The 20,886-nt window shown below is 45.0% G+C and overlaps 1 protein-coding gene across 1 annotated transcript in view; it reads right to left on the minus strand.

Moving 5' to 3' along the window:
• Window positions 1–20,886, minus strand: part of FOXK1 (forkhead box K1) — a 69,115-nt gene that overhangs the window by 28,366 nt on the left and 19,863 nt on the right. The window contains exon 2 of the mRNA XM_026082971.1: window positions 12,166–12,306. Within this exon, the coding sequence (XP_025938756.1) occupies window positions 12,166–12,306 (141 nt within the window). The remainder of the gene's footprint in view (window positions 1–12,165; window positions 12,307–20,886) is intronic.

The following is a 20,886-nucleotide window of genomic DNA, read 5'->3' on the forward strand; positions in this document are numbered from 1 at the left end:
AGTCTGCTTCACTCAAACATTTATCTAAGCCCTGAAGGTCTGTCCTCAGACAGAGGAGCAAACTATCAGAGTCAGAACTATTACCTTATATTCACATTTCTTCAAAAACAATGCTTTAATAATAGCGGTGACCGCTGGAGAAAAGCTGAGCTGCGAACATCTAACAACCAAGGTTTGTTTCTCTGTGACGTTTTGCCTATGGAAAGTCTGATCACAGATAAATAACACATTTCAAGACTTCAGCTTTTCTAAAACAGGCCTCATTGTGTTACCCAGCACAAAACAAAAAGCTTGAAATGCAAAGCGTTTACAAGGGTTTCCCTCATTTCAGTAACTGACATAACAAAATCCGTTTTCTCTACCCTTGCAAAAATAAACTAGTCCTTGGCCTAGGAATAGTCATCAGATTGTGCTCAAAATGATTCTTTTTGCATGAACTACAGCTGTCTGAAAGAACAAGCTGGGGACAGCATGGGTAGCAAAACCACTTTTCAATCTTGAGTGAATTATAATTAACTGTTAGTTTGAATGAATGTTGTGAAGCCATGCGACAAGCTCTGAAAGCGGTCTTAGTCATCACAGGAGATTATGCACCCCTTATCCCTCCTTTATAACAAAATAATAATAAAATAACTTGCAGCGTTTCCTGTTCCCCTTCCCCTCCCTACCCCAGAGTGCTTTCCTGAGCAACGCTTCGTAAGCAACGCCTGCAAGAAACCAGTTCTCTCATCTACTTGCCTGGCTCTACCTATAGTCCAAATAAAAGAGTTCACCGCACAGAGACTACGCAACGAGTTCTGCAGAAACAAATGCATTTTGTTCTCTTCAGTGTAAATACGCTTCACCAAACAGGCTGTACGTATCACCGGGGCAATGCACGAGCCATTACATTTGTTTTCCTTAYGCATCTCTTTAGCCTAGGGGACGTGGGCAGCATCATTGCCTGGTTTTTAAGAGTGCTTGGTCCACTTTGGAGGTTACCAGTCTTAAAGCAGTGAGATTTTCTAGCGTTTGCCATTTCCTTTCCAACTGCTCTACTAATCTGACCAGGTTTAACATAGAAATCCTACTGAAGGCCTACTTAAAGTCCTGTCAAACACATGCCAGACAAACATCTGTAAGATGATGGGCAGAAAATAATTTGTTGCTTCTATGAAGAGATGAGCAAAGAGTCGGCAACCGAACGCCGAAGCCCAGGATCCGTCGCCCCTCGGTAAAGCCACGCGGCCGCCTCGGCGCACAGGTCCTTCCTGGAATGCATCAACGCAATGCAAAGACGAGGCAAGACAAGCGCGTTGCCAGACAGCAGCAGGACAAAGAAATGAGCCGCAGCGGTCCCTAAAACAGGCCTCCGGTGTTATCCCCCGCTGTTTAATTAGAAAAGCTATAAATGCCACCATTAAGGTTCTTAACATAACCAAAGGAAAACTAGGATCAGAGATTATCTGCAAATAAAGGAGTACAGTGATCTCCATCGACAGTGAAAAAAGACAGAACTAGCCATTGAAATGTTTGGTCATAACTACTCTGTAAATCACAGTATGAGTTTAGATACAGGAAGACTGGCTTCTAACTGCACGCTTATCCTGAGCTTACAAATCATTTGCCTTTGCATGCTTTGTAGCGCAGTCACTTTATATCACATAAGCTGTCATGCTTAACATTGCAGAGACACAAAGAAGTAGATATATCAGCTGGGACTGAACTAAAACTGTCTGTGTGCATAAGTGAGTGAGTTCAGGCTTGAAATAATTAGTTGAATTCAAGAGAGAGTGATCTTACTTCATGAATTTCAATTTTCTGGTGTTGGGAACTTTTTCCAGAAGGAAGTACCAGCAACTATTTTCATCGCCCTGTTGTGCCAGACACAAATAACTCAACTTCTGTGTACAGTACAGCCTGGGACCCTAGCACCTGCACGAAGCACCCCTTGGCCATTGCTCCTGTACCAGAGCTAACGCAATTCTGGTTTTAGTAAAGGCAAACTCATCCCGAAGTAATCAAGCATTCCTCATACCCAATCCAGTGGAATTAACATTGGCTAACCTACAATTCTGGATTACTAGAAGGATTTTAGGCTGTCCCCTGCACCCCTGATACTGAAGTGCTGTCCGACTTGGCTGGAAACGCTCTTCTTCCCAYGTTGACCCCAGGCTCAACGGGACAAACAGCTAGACAGCTGAGTAAAGTTCTCGGGATGGCCTGCTGGTTCCTTCTTCCATAAACGTTATCTCCTCCCAAAAGACATCAGTTATGCCACTCAGTCTCAGGYAGATTTATTTTAACACAATCTAAATCTGTTCCTCTCCTTTAAGAGGCATTTCCTTCCCCCCCACCATTCCTTCCCCACAGCCGTTTCCTCCTAACATCCCCCTTGCGCCAACAGTAACATCCAAGTAACTGCACAACAAGTCAAATCAGGTAGCTGAACAAATAACTCATTTCTTTTTTTACATTGCGGTAAATTGTCAGCCAGATCAGTTCCCTGCTCTTGCCTGCCACAAGGCAGCACACGTACCAACGCTGACACAGAGGACACGGAGGGGACAAGAGTCGTGGGGAGGAAGGGAAGCGCGAGGTACCAACATTTCAGCAGCAGAAGTTTTGCAGATTTTTGGCAAGTTATAAAAAACAAAACACAGAGCTTGTAACCACAGACTCTGATTTAAGCAGTCACATGATCCAAACACCACCTTCTCCCTTCAGATGCATCCAGAAAACAAAATGCAATTCATTAATTTGAGAAAAGGCTCTGTTCTTGATCAAGTAAGTCACATCAGCTACCATGCTGATGCCGTAAGGCTGGAAGCRTCAAAAAGTTCTTGAAATAGAAAAGTCACAATTTTTTTGATTYGGCTAATTATTTCAAACCTGAACTCACTCAGATGCATACGAGAGGAATGAACAAAGACGGAAAATGGTTTCTGCATTCCAACAAGTGCTTCCCAGTTGTCCCGTACCCATGGTAATCCTACCATGGCAACCAGCAGGTCACGTCTGCAAGGAGCGTAAGGAGGTTCATGCCATCTCAAATGGGATGCACGGGCTCCACGCGCTGCAAAGTAAGTGCTTTATAGCGCCTTTCTGCTCCCAAAGTTTATTCACCGATTGTCCTTGAGAAAAGCAAGGAAAGTATGCAGGCTGAACAAGGACAAAGCTTCAGAAAAAAATTAAAATAGCCATTTCTCATTTTCACAGGCAAAATCTTCCTTATGCTCCTTGCTACTGTTTAGCTGGAACTGTACGTACAGTACAGGATTTTTTTTCCTTAACGAGAAGGCACCACAGGTTACACCGGCATTTGCCTAACGCTGCATATTACCGTGTTTAAAATGAGATTTCCAACATAGCCAGACAGGCTTTCTAATGGGCAACGAGCGTGTGCAGGCAAGTGTATCTATTTAAAACAAACACTACCAGCAGCATCAGGCGAAACCACAACTTATGAATAGCTAGGTCTCTTAAAAGCACCAAGTAAATTAGCTGCAATGAATGTTTCTATTGAGCTCCGTCGCACAGGGCTTCCCTTTATGCCATTTCATCGAGGCTCACAAACGCACCGAGAAACCCTTCCACACGCAGGCGCGTTTCCAAACGGGTGTTTTAGCAAACTCCTTTGAAGAGAGTCACGCTCACAGGACAGTTTGGGCAAACTCTGGAGTCCCGCTCCCTGCCAGCACCGCGCGCACACAGACGCACACACAAAAACTGTTTTTCTTCCTCCAGTCCTCCCCCGGTCTCTGCGAGGCGTCCCACCTCGCTGTGCCGAGGAAAAGCAAGGTCTCGGCCACCGGCCGCCTGGGGAGGAGCCGGCAAGAGAAACGGGGCCAAGCAGGTGGTGCAGGGGGGAGAGCAGACACCCCCGGGCTGCTCGGGAAGGACGGCAAAACAGATACCAGAAGCCCGGCCCTGCGTACATCAAAAYGCCGTTTTAGCGCACGTGCATTTCCTTTAAGAGCTCAAGAGAAGACAGGGACTTTTATTTTTTTTTTCTTTGAGGCTCCAATTACTACACATTGAAAGCAAAACCTTCCAGAGAGCTTGCACTGAAATACCGTGCTGTGCAACTCGAAAACAACTATTTTATTCTGCACATCCTCCCTAAAACTTATTAGCTCCCTAGCAAACTGCTTTTAACTGCTGCCACAGAGCAAACTGATAAATCTAGCAACAACCCCGATATAAACAGCGGCAGTTAACATTTCACATGAGAGCGTTCCAGTTTGCTTCTCCCAGRAAGTTTGTTTCACCCCGGAGAATTCAGTAATGAAGAATTGAGAGTGGGATTTCTATTTTCACAGCCTTTACGACCCTTTAATTGTGTTCCGATTTTTCTCTTCTAACATTATCCGAGATGTCAGACACAGCTTCACTTCAGGATTATTCCCTTTGAGAAGTAAAACACAGTGCAGAAGAGGGGAAAAAACAGTTAAGATATTGCAGTTGCTTTTTTTTTTTTTTTTCCCCCTCCTCTCAGTGTAGTGGAATACCACAACAAGGTCATGGAATAAATTCACAAAGTATCAAAAYAGAATCTCATAGAAGAGAGGGAAAGAAGATCTTACACTGCTGGGAAAGAGGGCTGTTTCAATCAGCTTGTAGGAAACCAGCAGAAACGGTGGGAGGTTCCTTCTGGCACCACCACCACCCCTTGAAGCTCACATTGGAGAYGGCCCTTTTTCAGATCCTTGCACCCCCAGCACTACAGGGGAGGACCTACAGCAACACTGCTCAGGCCAATACCGAGAAACCTACCTGAAGCCGTCCCAAACCCCTCCAGAAAGCTGTTGGAGTGCAAAGGGCCAAGGATCTGCAGCTCCAAAAACAACTTTTCTGAAACCTCTCCAACAGAAACCAGGCTAAGCAGCTAACAGTGCATCTGTGTTCGCTCTCCTGCTACAAAAAAGCCGAGGATGTTCTTGACATACCACCACTTTCACCACCCAGTCACAAACTCAGCGAAACACCAGACAACCTGCACCTGACGAGGGATGAATTCACCTATATATTTAAAAAGCACAAACGGCAAGTATAAACACCGGTGTTAAAATTAATTCTGACACGGGCCTAACAAATATTTCCAGACTGATTACAGATATGAAAGATGATCTCAGAAACTAAGCCTGGGAGAAATCAAAAGAGTATCACTGACGGACTTTTATAATGCACACGACTAAGGCAGATGCTGGGCACTCGGGTCAGGGACCCAGTTAAAGCCCACCTCAAAGACCATCCTGTTAAACGCGTAGGTCAGTGCGACACGGTGGCTACCCGGTGCCCATCCATCAGGAACGGAGAAACAAAGAGGTGGTGCTGTAATTGCACCTCGCCGAGTTTCACGTTTCAAAACACTGGTGTCAGCTTCCAAATATGCCATTCACTGCGAAGCCGGAGCGCCGGGCACCGGGCTCGCTCGCAGGAGGTGGCCTCCTCTCCCTCGGCGAGCGCTCCTGCTCCTGCTCCTGCTCCTGCTCCTTTAAACGCGCGCAGGACGCAATGCGGCGGTGGGCAGGAAAGATCACCTGGAGTACCGCCAGCCGGGAGCAGCGGAAGATCTCATTCAAGTCTGCCAACGTACTGAACGGACGAGGCCAGAAGGTCGTTCCTACGCCCGCAAAAATCAGATGGGATTTTATGTCCGTATAAATTCATACGCAGCTTCCGCGGTGACAGCTACCATTTCATCAGTCCTGGCTCGGTTTTTGTTTGCTTCTTGAAGTCTCCTGAAGGTGAACCCTGGCCCCACTTCTACCATGGTTAGAGAAGCTGTTCTGCTCCCCCTCGCACTCCTTGTCCATAAACAACGACGTGTCTCTGAGCAAACTGTTAAAACACAGTGAACTTTTGCATGTGCGTGTGTCATATGGTAAGCCACATCTTAACCCAATACCACTCTGCTAGTCAATTAAAACGCCTCTAGTTTATTGTCCCTCTCGGCACAAGACGGTGGAGAAACTYTGCAGTCGTGCAGGCGGGGATGTCGACAGCTATAGCTACCTGGGGAGAGCACCTAGTGCACTGTCTKCAGGGTTTAAAATTAACCGTAAAGCTGCTATTTATTTTGAAGTTTGGAAATAGGAAGCTCTTTTAAGTGTCAGAATGAGTGGCTGGATAAAACACCAAAACCTGATATGAAAGTTTGCCACCGAAGAAGTGGGCTGGCCCGAAGAGCAGACAGTGCTCCTATTTGAATGAGGTTGGCTGCCAGCACCAGAGAGTTTCGCTATCAGCGCGGCAGGCAACTGATACGATCTGCAACACGCAGCAAGCCTATTATGTTATTTTGTTGTGTGTGTTTRTGTACATAAAATAACCATCGTTCAGAGGCTCTATCTAACACACTAATGCTTCTGTGTACCACCACTGCCGTAATCAAGCACTCTAGCCTGTAAGGTCTAGACCCTATCTTAAGGATTTCTTTACCAACCAATAAATATTTGAACTTCAGAGAAAATGTAAATTACATTATGTAAATTACTTCAAACATGCTTCTTTTGGGTGGTGGGGGGGGTAATCTTGCTTTCATCATCGAGTCTCATGACTGCAAAAATCACTTTCCATACTAGGCTGATCAATCTACTGATTTTCCTAGTGTTCTACCAGTACTACATTTTTACTTAAAAAAGCCCTAAAAAGAATCAATATCTGTGATTTAAAAAAAAAATAATCTACATACAGACTCCTTTGAAAGCTAAATAGATATTTAACACCACTTGTTCGCATGTAGCTATGAGGGCCTGAGAAATAAACTGCCTTAGCTTCAGAAAAGATGGTGGCTCTTCATGAACTGACTTCTAACTCTGATATTTCTTTCCTTTCATCTGAATTTATTTTCCTAAAGAGAGTGCTCACCCACTCACCTTTCGTTTTGAACCTCCTTACCTTCCATGTAACAGCCTTCTTTTTTTTTTTTTTTTTTGCAGGGTATGTACCCAAGATCCCCACTTAAAGCTACGGTAGGTCATAACATATATTTTAAAGCCTACTACCTCTCCTCAGAGGCATGCAAGCCTCTCCCACCTACAGAAACATCGTGGTCCCCAGCTCAAGAGCCATGGGATGTTCTCAGAACTGCCAGCACACCCTGCCTTGAGCTTTTAATACATGATACAAAGGGRAAAAAAAGCCAACGCAGACACGTGTACAGTTTCAGTAACATCGCTCTAGTCAGCTGGAAAGAGACACCGATGACCAGCCAACCACTCCCTCTTCCCAGCCTCCTTTATGTCAATAAATCTTAACCTGGCTGTTTGAGCAATGTTTAATCATAAACAGATGTGGACATGCTCAGGAATATAAACAAAGGTGAGCGGGAGAAAAACTGAGAGCCCGGTACCAAGAAGCACTCGCCGCTTGCTGCAGGACCAGGGAGCACAGAGCAAAGAAACAGCAAACCAACGAGGAATGGGCTACGGGCCCCTGGTGTGCCCTGGAAACCACCACCGTACGCCAACACTGAAGCATTCAGAGTTACGATCACAAAAAGATTTCAGGGACTAAGCGCATTAACAGTCTTGGTTCGCCTCAAAAGAGACAAAAAAAAAAGAAAAAAAAAAGAAATTGCTTAGAACACCCACTTAGAGGTATGGAAATAAACTGCCCTCCTCGATCTCATCCGGGTGCCATTTACAATGCAGTCATCTGTACTCCCTTCTGGGTTGCTAATCAAGCTAAAATTAACTCCTCTCCTCCTGCTCACTGCACGTGATAGCACCAGGCAGATCAGCGCCGGAGCAGGATCAATCGTCTCCGCACAAGCGCCRCTCACCTCGTCCAAGAGGGAAAGGTGTATTTAGGGTTGACAGGACCTCTCACGGGATTGCAACCGCGTTACACTGCGGGGCTGGGTAGCTGCGCGCGACAGAGTCGGCAGCCCCTCCGAGCCCTGCTCGCAGATTTCTGAACACCTTCCAGGCCACACTGGTCTGCACCGACAGCTATAAAACGGCCCACGTGGAAGCGGTGGTTTCAATCCTGTTAAGCCGGGGTCCATCTCAGAATCAACATCACACTTGTCACCCTGCTTTGACGTCGAAGTATAGATATGTCTTAGGCCAATTTTTTCACAAAGCCTTAGAGAGGACTTTTCACTGGCACGGCACTCAGCTAAGCTTCGGGCATGTTCTGAGGACACAAATGCATTTGATAGGGCTGCCAATCTGACAACGCTGGCAAAAATATATATACCTTGTTCTCATGTTCAGTTTTAAAGCTGATCAATTTAAATTCCAATTTGATGTTTCAAAAGCAAAACCAAAAACAAAAAAAACCAACCCAACCCTATCAGATGACATCCATTAAGCAAAGCTAAAGCACAGATCAAATTGGGAGAACTACGGAGCAGAACAGAAACTGAAAAGAAACATTAAGGAGACAAATACTCTTCAAACGTGTGCCTGACAGCAGCTAAGGTTTTATGCTATTAAAAAAATACAATGCACATCACAGCGGCAAGCAAGGTTATTCCTCCCACCCCCGAGCTCTAACTTGCTGTCCTGCTAAGTTAATGCAATTGCACAAGGCAATGCAACATGCTGGAAACAGAGCAGAATAACGCCCGTTCCTCTGTTCTGCTTATCGCCGTTCTTGTCCTACACCTACTTCTCATGAGGTGCTGGCAAACTCTCCGCAGCAAGACTTAAATGGCAGACACTGCAGTACGTCTTGGATCACGAGGAGATTCTGCTCAGACCTTGCCAAGGTCTCCGAGATGTGATGTATCCCACATTCCTGTAGGAATTCTCGTATTTCTTACTGCTCTCCCCAGCCCTTTGGGAGGGATGCCAGACCATGCATCCAGCTCCAGCCATGACAGCAACACGCAGCGCCGGGCTGGTTCCAGCGCGCGGGAACGTTACTACCGCCCTGGCAGCGCAGGCCCACGAGTAGTCGCGCTGACATTCAGCTTGTTTTTCAGAGATGTCAAATAAACGGCAAATACGAGTCCTGTAACGTACACATTTGCCCACGGAGTGTTCCTGCACAGAAGGGGCTGCCTATCCCCCATGCGTCAAGCACTGGGTTTTTCCCCCCCTCCAAGATAAATCTTAAGATAAGAAGGTTAGTTGGGCTTCAATTGTACCACAGCAGATACCACAAGCAGTGACTCAGCAGAGCACGGCCACTACCAGTATCTCTCACTTCTTCCCTGCTTCTGCGAAATTTGAGAGTCGCTCTGACTGGCTTTCCAAGCCACCGCTGCTCACGCTGATCTTTGTTAAAATGAAAAAGGTCAATATTAACTATTTTCCTTCTTTGCTCATCTTGGCAGAAACACCCAACCGAATACGTTTCTCCCTCAATCATGAGCCACAATCAACACCTACCTCAGTGCCCCAAAAAAAAGCCCCACCTGCGCCCACGCTTTGGGGAACTTCCCTATAACAGCTTCTACAAAGACTTCTGTTTTCAATAAGAAATCATGCAGTACCCTGAGAATTAAAAATGTAGTGACAGCATGGAACTAACTTCAGTGCCAAAGTTGGACTCTACCAGAAGTTCTGGTTATTCATTTCCATACCTAACTCAAGCAAAGTTTTAAAATGCTTGGTGTTAACAGCCAGGGAATTTCCAGCTTGCCACAGATTCTGCCCCTTCCCTCCCACCACAGAGATCTGGTCGTGGCTGCCACAGAGAACATGGCACTTGGGCTCTACCTCCATTTGTGCCCCCTCTAACTTCTTGGGGAGACCCTTTCCTTTATTATCACAAACGTGCAAGTCCTCAGGAAATTTTTATTCTGTGGAAAAGGARGAGAAACTACCCATTTGAAAAGATGAGTTCATAAAATGGCTTAATAACCCTCACTGAGAGCGAGGCACTGTTTCAGCATCTTGGCTGGATACAGGAGAGCAGTTTGATTGTTATGTAAATCACATTTGCAATGCCATCAACTTTGTTCTAACGGGTCATTCGTCAGTGTAGAGTTTTCTTTGAAGGAGCCAGATGATCTCCTTGAAAGGTCTCACAACCCATMTAGAAGACTTACGGTTCCAAAGCTAAGAAACAACCATATAAATACATTATCAAAGGCTGCGCAAAACAAAATAACCTAGTAGAGCTCAGCAAGAGATCCCAATTCCCCCGTACATTCAGCAGAAGACACTTACACATGGGATGTTAGTAACCTTTGAGTTCAACCAGCCTCAMTAAGAGGGTTCTAACGCACAGAGCATAACTATGTTATATTTTCCTTTGAGCCTCGTTCAGTTCATTTAGAAAGCAATTTGGAAAGAGCTAACGTGCTATTTATGTACATTATAAGAAACGAACCATATGGATTCAGACTTCGCAAAATGTTCACTCAAGTCCGTTCTGCTCCCTCTGAAGACATTTCACAATCCATTCAATACCCAGCAGAGGAAGCCAGGAGCACTGTTTAAAAAGCTGCTCTGAAGGTATGCTGAATATTTTAAAAGCTGGCATCTTCTGGACACAGAGCCAAATAAGTGTTTGGGGCAACACAGATCATCTCTCACAAATACGTCTTCAAAGTGACACCCACCTGCAGGCTGCAAAATATTGAAATTGAAAATAAAGGTTGAAAGAGAACCCCCAGACACCAAAYTTGGTAAAATAAAATGTTCTTATTACAGGAGAGGGAAAAAATTTCATTTCAATGTTATTCAATTCTAAGGAGGAGATTCACTGGATTGGCTTCTGAAAGACCACCTAGCAGGACACGGCTAAGATGGCAAACAACATAAATTATCTTGGAATTGTTTTAAGTGTTTTAGACCCTGCCAGTGTATACTACTGTGCTGAGGGCTCTCCTCCTGCAAAAGGATTTAACAAACTAAAATGACAATGACACATGTAAGTTGCTGCCATAATAGTTCATTACCTTAAAATTGGGAAGCTTTACAAAATTAACTTGTCTAATTACTGGCATATTCTAATGTTCCTCTCCTTTGCTTCACTATAGTATTCAGAATTCGAGAAACATTTTCCTTTGAAAAGGATGCATCTTATCTGGAAGCGTCATGCCAACTTAAGAATTAGTGATATCAGCTCTTCTGGGAACACGATTATAACCTTTCTGTGCCACAGTTTGTTTTGTTTATAAGAATTCTCACACTCGCAATACCTCCTGGTGGAGCACAAAGCAGGATGTAAATCAGAAAAAATAGCAAATCACTTGGAGAAAAGAGGATGCACCCATTTGTCACCAAGAGACCCGGGATTTGGGATCACTGCACGTGAAAATGAGCATTTCCCAAGCTCAGTTGACAGTGAAGCAGACCTGGGACGCTTAATTGTAAACAGATTACGTGCAAGTCTAAACCACTTGATTGCGCCTATTTCTAACAGCCGGTTTGCGTATGCCTTGTTTACACAAAATACAGAAAAAAGCCAGAAACTTTTACTGAACTGCTGGATGCTAAGAGTATTTTCTTAAGAACTCCTAAGCCTGAAGAAAAGGTCAGTGCTTGCCTTAATATTCCATGAAGATATTAGCAACAAAGCATGTGCCAGCCTTTGACTTCCTTTGCAGGCCTTGCCACCGCAAGAGCGGTTGCGTTCTGGCTTGTCTCATTATACCGTGTCTAAGGGAGAAATGGTAGAGGAACAGAGAGAATTTTCCAGCCGAATGGTCAAGACAGAAGGAGGCAAAGCCACCCAATTGCCAGGCTTGTTGACAGTCAACACCCCTTTACACATGGTGGGCTGGCAGCCAATACAAGGTACACCAAGTTATGCAAACCATGCAACAAAAGGGGGGAAAAATAAATCAATAAATAAATAGCAGTTGGCACAACATTTTCCACACCCAGAGCCTATTCTTACTAGTTTGGACTATGCCTCAGACTGATTATGAAAAACAAAAACATTTCTGGTCTACCCATCAGGCGGAAACCAAATCTGCCTTCTATGCCTAGTCCTCTTCTCCTCCCACGCAATCGGGACTTTGAGTGTTTAAGAGCCCATAGTTCTTATGCCCTCGAGAGAGGAAAGGCCTTAAGTTGCTCAAGAACAATCCCTTTAACAAGTGCACAAACTGGCTCTGCAGGGAGTCCAGTCTTGCTTAGTCAAAATGTTGGTGGCTTCAGCATGTGGCCTTAAGGGAGGCAGAAGATTAAAASAGTTTGTGTGGGAAGACTTCCCAAGGCTCCCTTCAAAGCGGCATGATGCGGAACAAGGGGCATAGCTGTAATGGTGTTATACCCCAGCGGGAAGGGGAGGCAGGCTTTTTCCACTGTACTTGGACCACCTCTGCTCGGCTTTTCGTCTCCTCGTTCTGTTCCAAAAGATGGAGTGGATTGTACTTGCACATGAAAAGATACAGATTTTTTACACTGCAAGATTCTGGAAACAGGATAATAAGTGATAACACACTTAAAATTCTCCTCCGCTTACTCTCCTATCCTAATCAAACAATATATATTAACAGAACCAAAGACTGCACATCTTCGCCCCTCAGCTAAGGCAGCAGAACGCCCAATTCATTTCTACATTATTTCTCCAAAACAGTCAAGGTGTCCTCAAACAGTGTTAAAATTATATACCGCTATGTTTAAAGGGGGGAGAGAAACACCAGAACACGAGAGCACGCACAAACCCAACGAATGACAGCCCAAGAAATTAAACTCCCTTTCAAATTACTAAAAACAGATTGGGCAGGGAGGGAAGGGAATATCAATCAAATCTTACATTAGAGTTGCTGAATATTCAAAGTACAGGCTTCTAATAGAGCGYTCTCTCAAGACTGCTTGAAATTTTCATGATAAAAATGCATGAAGACAAGAAAAAAGGAACAGTAATGTAACAAAGAGCAAAACACACAAGACAAGTGTATACAGAGTATTAATTAGGCCATTAAGAGCTTTAAATGTTTTACTGTCCAATAAAGTATGTATTTCATAAAAATTAATTGCCATGCAGAAGGAATGCACACACGCGTTTTATTGAGCTGTTCTGAAGCAACGGAAGACAATGACTAAAATGTTCGTGGACAAGAGTGAACAGACATTAATAAAATTGTATCTATACTATAAAAACAAAGAACGTGCTATCGGAAAGAATTTTTCCGTCATACACATACCTAAGTGAGAGATTAGTGCTACATGAATCTGATTTTAAAAGCAGTCTACAATCAGCTGAAATAGGAAATGTATAAATACTTGAAAAAAGCGCTCAGTGTGTAATACTGAATTATTCACTGAAGCGAACAAACACATTACGACTATACAATAATTTGTATTCACGGTTAGTCAATTAACCAAGTAGCCTGAAAGTACGTTAAGATGTCGTCTCCTAACCAACACCCATGAGACGGAAAAACCGCTTCAACCTGTCCATCTTACAGATTTGATCGAAGCATCACCCCGGCATGACACCTGCTTTCCCAGACCTCTGGCTCCCCGTATTTCTCAGACTGATGCCATCCTGCCGTCCCCAGCTGCCCACCAACCACTTCTGATCCCTAAACCAGAGTCTAAGCTACTGCAATAAGCCCGTCAGCAAGCACAGCAGAAGCTAAGCCGTCACCTTCCTGAATTCACCGCGGGTCTTAGAAATGTAAACCTGCAAAAAAACAAAGCGAAAAGCCTAACTGACCTGCACGCTTTGGACTCCAAGCCCTACGACATATTTAGCTTTAATGTTGTTTAAAAAAAAAAAGAAAAGTAGGGCTCCTGAAGTGGATATCGCAGCCATGAGCCTGCAACCTAAGGAAACTCTGAGGGAACCACTAGAGGCATGGGGACCAAACCAAAGAAATATAAAAGAGTGTTAAGTATGGTTAGGTGTGATCCTCTGTGCCCTGGAATGCTATTCAGAAAAAGAAAAGGAAAGAATCTGTATTAAAAGCAAAGAAGATAATAATTCTCCCTTTTCATTAACATTGCCTGCTCAAAAGCACAGATTTTTTTCTTCTTTTTTTAAACCACATTTCCACTTGGCTGGGGATGGGAAAGCTGGCGCATCGACGCAGCAGTAAGACGAGGCTGGGGCTGCTGTGCGTTGCAGAACACCCAGGCGCTGCTGGCTCCGACATTCATCGGAGCTGGGAGCAGCTCAGAGTAAACGAGTGCGCGTCAGAAGAACTGAGATGGAGCCGAGGGCTCGCAGCGAGCCAGCCCAGTGCAAGTAAAGCCAGCTGGAGGTAACTGTCAAATCTCAAGCAGCGGCTTAACAAGCTCCCAACCAGCCTCTGCTCCTTTTGTCACCCCGCGGGACCGGAGCGCAACTCCCCAAAGCGCGCGCTTTAACGCTCTCAACGCCAAGCTCCGCAGCCTTCAGGAGCTGCGGAAACGTCAGGCAACGGCAGACACTAATTACTACGTACGGGCCAGTAATAAGGTTTTATTTGCATGGCATAAGTAGTAAATTCAAATAGTTTCCTGTTCTTTACCAACATCCTGTTGCCACATCTACTCCTCCAGGAAACTGCAACACCGCGCGAGAGAATTTGGCATCCCACAGAAGAGCTCTGACGCCAAATGGCTATCGGAGCGCAGTTACTAAGAGCTTGCTTACAAAGAAAACAATCACATTAATCCGGCTGTCATTTATACTTTCAGCTATTTGGTGCAAGACTGCATGTCCCACTTTCTGCAAAACGAAGAAAAAAAAAAAAGCCATTGTTTTGATTTCTTACCAGAAGTCAAAACAGACGCTCTGAGGTGAGGATGCTCACACAGCTTGCACAAAAACAAGGTGAGATGTGAGTTATTATGCATTTCATCATTTTTATTCCTGTTTTCATACAAGCAAGAACTCTCATGCTCATTCATCCCATAGAGATATATACATAAACATGCAACAGTACCAACTGGAAAAATTCAACAGTCAGCTACGAATACGTGTCATGATTGAGAGTTTGTTAACATAAAGAAGTTACACCAGCACAACTGGAATCTACATTTAAGCCTTCATAGCTGAGACTGTGCAAAAGAATGTACAAGACAAGTGCAGCATGTTCTGCTTAGATTAATCTTTTCATAATCAACACATCAGCTAAGCTGAACCAAACTTGGTTTAAAAGAATGCATAAGAGAACATACAGCGAGTTTTGCATAAGTTTAGTTTATATTCACAACTTGACTTACAGCACAGCTATTTTTGAAGCAACAAATTCAATGTTAGTTTCATACAGTAGCAGAAACTCTCCTTAAACCCTTAATATAACTCACGACAGATTGAAGAGCTGCTCACCCAAAAAATATTACTTGATACAAACTCTGCAACTGAAATCAAGTTATCCTTTATCACAGTCTCACTATGGAACAACAACAGAAAAAAACCTGTTCTCAAAGACAGTCTTTGAAACCAAAAAAGAGCATGAAAAAGACAGGATGAAGCACCAAGACAGCAAACTTTTAAACACTATCTAACAAAGTTAAAGCACCATCCACTCGTTGCAGCAAAGCAAAGGAAAAGATGTGTTTCAAACACAGAACGAAATTATTTCTGTGGAAAACGGAGATTACGCAACAGCTAAGAAACAAAACTACACACAGGGAGCTATCAGAGGTGACCTACACATGCAGCATTTCAGAAACAGCTCGAGTTTTGCAGTCGTGGTTATGTGGTCAAAGCACTTCCTTAGCATGTGTACACGGGGCTTGCAGTTCCTTCTGAGATGCAAGGATCTCCACGCTCGCGCACACCATGATGGCATCACGCTAACCACAAGAATGGAGGCTGCGTGGTTAGTGAGGTCATCAAAACACTGCGAGGTGCTGTGCTCCGTTCCTCGGGGTTGTGCCATTTTTACTTTCATCGGTGCCTCCAGCCCCCTGGCGAACAGCCTGCACGAGCTCCCTCGGAAAGGGAAACAGACTGTTGAATGTAACAGGCAATTTTCTACTTGGTTACGGAACTGTTTTTTTCATGCTTCGGGCCCCAACTGCAGAGACATCCCCGCGGCCCAAATGCTGCAGCAAACTGGATTACTTGCAATGCGCAAAGTTTAATATACGCACAAAATTTTGCAGGATCAGCACCATGATAAGTGCTCAGAGCACTGGACTATTTTTTGTTGTCAGGTTTATTAAGTATCTAGGAAAATCCCATTATACATAAAGCAGCACACGCTTAATAAAAGTTCGGAGGCACAGGAAGTTTTTGATTTATAACAGGGCTTACACATATAATAGATTTTTAAAAATTTTAACTCCATAGGTTAATTTCATACTTCCATATATTTACGTCCCCCATATTTTACACTGAACTAAAAAGCTACTCCATTCATTTCTTCAGTTTTCTACATAATAAAAGAACTTCGGGTTTAAAAAACTTACTTTTGTCAGCTAAAAAAAATCTCACACTGAAAATGCCTACTTACAGTGAAAAACGCAAACTTCAGGCCCCATTAATACCATTACTGCAAAAACACAAAACAGAGGCACAGAAGCAATAAGCAAATGCCCCGTGAAATATTCACAGTCAAGCACCATTTTCCAAACTCTTGAACTCCCACAAGTTCAGAAAGCCGAAGTGCTATTATCAGGCTACGCTCGATCAACATTTGCAGTTTTTAGTCAATAGGACTTTTGTACTTAGGAGCATTTGAAAACCTGACCCACAGCTTCTTAAAATTCGGGTTAGCAAGCATAAGTTTCAACTTCTGTTTCAGTTTGTTCAGTCATTTAGGAAGAAACGTGCTTCTTTTAGTTATCGGAAGTCTCTGTAACTGGTCATTGTCACTTCTTTAAAAAAAAAAACAAATTAATTTTTAAGATTACAAAGAGAAAGTTAATAATTCAATGTTAACCTGATCCTGTAAACACTTGATTACACGGCATATGCGAAACAGTTATTGTCGTCAGCAGGAAAAAAGGACTCCTGTTAAAGATTCCTGCTGGATCTTAGTTTTTCCTTGTATCAATAGTTTAAAAATCTGGTTTCCATCCTACCAACAGTCTTGATTTCCCTCTTTCTCCTTAAAAGAACAAAAACAAAAAACACAAAAAACCCCACTCAGATATTTAACCACAGATTTCCAGCTTCCACCAGCACAGATAAAAAGTTTCTAGCAATCCTTAACTTTAAATAAAGCATTTATTTTTAATACCAAGCATTTCCATAATTTCATCTTGATCTATATTTACCATAACGGCTGTAGTGGGACTCTCATGTTAATTAAACAGAGTAAGGGGTCTTCAGCTGTACCGCAGGCCCTCCTCCACTCTTCYACGCACTTTGTTTCTAACTGTCATATTAACCTCTAGGAAATGCCCTCCTTGTTGGTCATTACTGTTTAATTATACTTCACAGTTATGTCATCACATCTGTGAAATATAATCTTCCATAACAACACAGCTGTGAAATACGATACTCCTGCCCAGCAGTGAAATTCTGGTTACAGCAGATTATACATACACATGATGTAGATGGAGGAAGTGATACGAAACCTCTCAAAGGCCCTTAATTTTGAAAGGGTCTATTGTTTTAGAAGGTACTTACAGTCTTCAAAAAGAAACGTCCCACAGAAACACCTCCTCTTTTCTCCCCCCAAATCTCTGGCAAATTTTAGGAATATAATTACTTCTGAACTCCAAAAATGGCTTGTAATAAGTAGAGGATATTTTACACAGGAAAACGTGAAATAACAAGAAACCTCAGAAATAGAATTTATGAGTCAAGGATTTATTTTTTAACTAAGAGTATAAATTACACCTTAAAGACATTGCTCTTGTCTGGGAGCAAACCTCTGCTCCCATTCATGATTCTGCACAAGCATCTGCTTTGCCTGTAATATAACAGCAGCAGTGGCTGCATTAATACAAAAGAATTAGGACTTTACATACTTTTAGCCACCATTTACAGGTGAAAATAAGACAGAGGGGAGAACTATTCAAACAGCCAGTTCTTAGAAGACTACCAGCAAGTGCTCCCCACATCACAAGGGCTTCCCATCTAAATCATTGACTAGAACAGCCATCAGTTCCTGAAATTTAATATAAACTGCACATGCTGCTGGCACATGGAGAAGCTGTAGTTGTACCAAACAGGACAGTAATATTACCATAAAATAATATTTAAAAGAAAATCTAAACTAAACTTTAACATCTGTGTACTACATTCACTTTTTTTTTTCCCATTTTGACTACATTAGTCATCTAGCAATGAGCATACACAGTTTTCTGCAGAAAAGAAATGGCACCAACCATGGTTTGTTTGGGTTTTGGGGGGGACATGGGGCAGGGAGAGATTGCCTGATCTTTCAAGAGCGGAGATAAAAGTGGGCAGAAGATCAGTGTTAAGCCTCAATCAAGACTGTGCATACCAAGCTTCAGGAAGTTTTTTTTTTCCTGGTCTGGGTTACAAACCCTTAACCGCCCCGCAGAAGGCACGGAGTTGTTTACCTGGAAGAAGCAAGGGGGCAAATTCCTTCAGATTGATGCAAAACATTTTTCTACTCTAGAACTCAGAAAGGGAGGAGCACTGCGTTTATTTACGTAGCTTATAAACAGTGGCCAAGCGAAGAGGATGCCTTACCGTGCAGAGTTTGTAACTGTACATCGTAATCGCCTTCCTTTAAAGTGATGAAGAAGGAAAATTGCCATTCCCACTCCAGAAGTCATGAGCAAACRGAGTGGGGGGAAAATAAACAACCAATTCTCTGCTCGAGAGAGCTGTCGAGCCCAATGCTTATGATTAACTAAATGAAGAAGCAGAATGGCAAAGAGGCGAGAGCTCACACGAGCAAATCCAGAACCAGAGGGAGCAGCACGACGCGAATGCCCAGGGCTTTGGGTGGGCTTGTTTTACAAAGAAAGATTAATTAAACAGACACTAAAGGACAACGCTTTAGAAAATGAAACACGTTACAAACCAGAACGCCTCAGAGAGCAAGCGGCTAGGGAGTTATAACTAAATTACCAAGTACAAAATGAAGCAGCCTGCAGAGGAAATGAGTAATTAAAAAACCCTCCCCTGAGCAACAGGCTGGTGAGGGAGGGATAAGTGTAGGACCCTCACGCTGGAGGTAGCGGTGCCAAAGCCAAAAACTGCCAGACAAAACCAGATGCTTTACACAATAAGTACAAAGGAAAATAATAAAATATGAGTCTCCTGCATTTATAGTGTTTTCACTTAGAGATCGCATGAGATACAGCCTGTCTAGTCCCACCTGAAGTCCACAGAGGACATCCCCCACCACTGCCGTGCTGCCCCTCCGGGGTGAAGCATTGCAATAGCTGGACAGTGCTCGGCGACCATAAACAGTATCTTCAGAGGAGGAAATACACTAACATTGACCTCATTCCTCATTTCTACACTCGCCCCAAACAAGAAAGTTTGTCTAAAATGTCACAAAACCCACTTCTGCAGCTCTCTGCCCTTCCAGAACRAAGCGAAGGTACATTGAGCGAGTGCTCTCCAAGGGTCTTGGGGGGGTGGGGGGACATCGCCCCTCCTTTGGCCTCTCCCCCGGGCCAGGCTGCTCCCTGTTGCTTTCTGTTGCCCCAGAGAGACACGAGGAACGACACGCAACTTGCCAACCCTAAAATAAGCTCTCAAGCACAGTGGCTTTCGAATTTTTTCCACTAAAACTTTTCCAGTGAAGAGAAACCCTGGGTGTAGCAAGTGTCAGCCCACTGACAAGCATCTTCCTTCCCTTATTTATCTTTTGGAAGACCCTCAAGGGTCATCAATTGAATCCGAGCACGGTGACAGGCAGACATGGAGGAGAAGGACCATGGTGGGCATCCCACTGGAGGAGCACCCTGGGGCCAGGGCTCACACTTTCTCCCCAGCCATGGTTCTCCTAGAGGGAACCACTCTGTATTTGCCCCAGCCCTGACAACTGACACCTCTTTCTTTGTTGGGGCCAGCAGCATGGCTGGGAAGGAGAGGACATCCCCCTGCCCACGCTGAAGCAGACCTGCTGTCATGTCACCAGGCCCTTCACCAGATAGGCACTTCTCAGCACCACCTCAGGCCCTCCACCAGATGGGGGTCCCTCACCCACCACCCCCTACTTCACGCAGGGGGTCCCTCACCATCCCCTCAGGCCCTTCATTGGGCAAGAGGAGTCCCTCACTGTCCCCTATTGTCAGGCAAGGGGGTCCTCCACCATCCCCTTTGGAGGGGGAGGTCCCTCGCCATCCCCTACATCAGGCATGGGGGTCCCTCACCATCCCCTTTCGAGGGGGAGGTCCCTCGCCATGCCCTACATCTGTCAGGGGGTCTCTCATTGTCCCCTTTGGAGGAGAAGGTCCCTCACCGTACCCTACGTTGGGCAGGAGGATCCCTCACCGTCCCCTTGGGACCCTTCTCAGGCAGGGGATCCCTCACTGTCCCCTACATCAGGCAGGGCAGTCCCTCACTGTCCCCTTTGGAGAAGGAGGTCCCTCACTGTCCCCTGTGTCAGGCAGGGGGTCCCCCACTACCCCCTTTGGAGGAGGAGGTCCCTCACCATCCTGTGTCAGGCAGGGGGGTTCCCTGCCATCCCCTTTGGAAGAGAAGGTCTCTCACTGTCCCCTGTGTTGGGCAGGAGGGTCTCCCACCACCCTCTTTGTAGGAGGAGGCCCCTCACTGTCCCTTGTGTCAGGCTGGGAGTCCTCCGCCACCCCCTTTGGAAGAGCAGGCCCCTCACCGTCCCCTCAGACCCTCCTCCGGGCCGGCCCTCTGTCCCCCTCTGCGGGGCGGGGGGTCCCTCACCATCCCCTCAGACCCTCCACGGGGCAGGGGGTCCCTCACCATCCCCTGTGTCAGGCAGGGGGTCCCCACCACCCCCTTTGGAGGAGCAGGCCCCTCACCGTCCCCTCAGACCCTCCTCCGGGCTGACCCGCTGTCCCCCTCTGCAGGGCAGGGGGTCCCTCACCGTCCCCTGTGTCAGGCCAGGGGGTCCCCACCACCCCCTTCAGAGGAGCAGGCCCCTCACCGTCCCCTCAGACCCTCCTCCGGGCTGACCCGCCGTCTCCCTCTGCGGGGCGG

This window comes from Apteryx rowi, unplaced genomic scaffold (assembly GCF_003343035.1).
Source record: "Apteryx rowi isolate R43461 unplaced genomic scaffold, aptRow1 scaffold_6, whole genome shotgun sequence".
Classification (NCBI taxonomy): domain Eukaryota; kingdom Metazoa; phylum Chordata; class Aves; order Apterygiformes; family Apterygidae; genus Apteryx; species Apteryx rowi.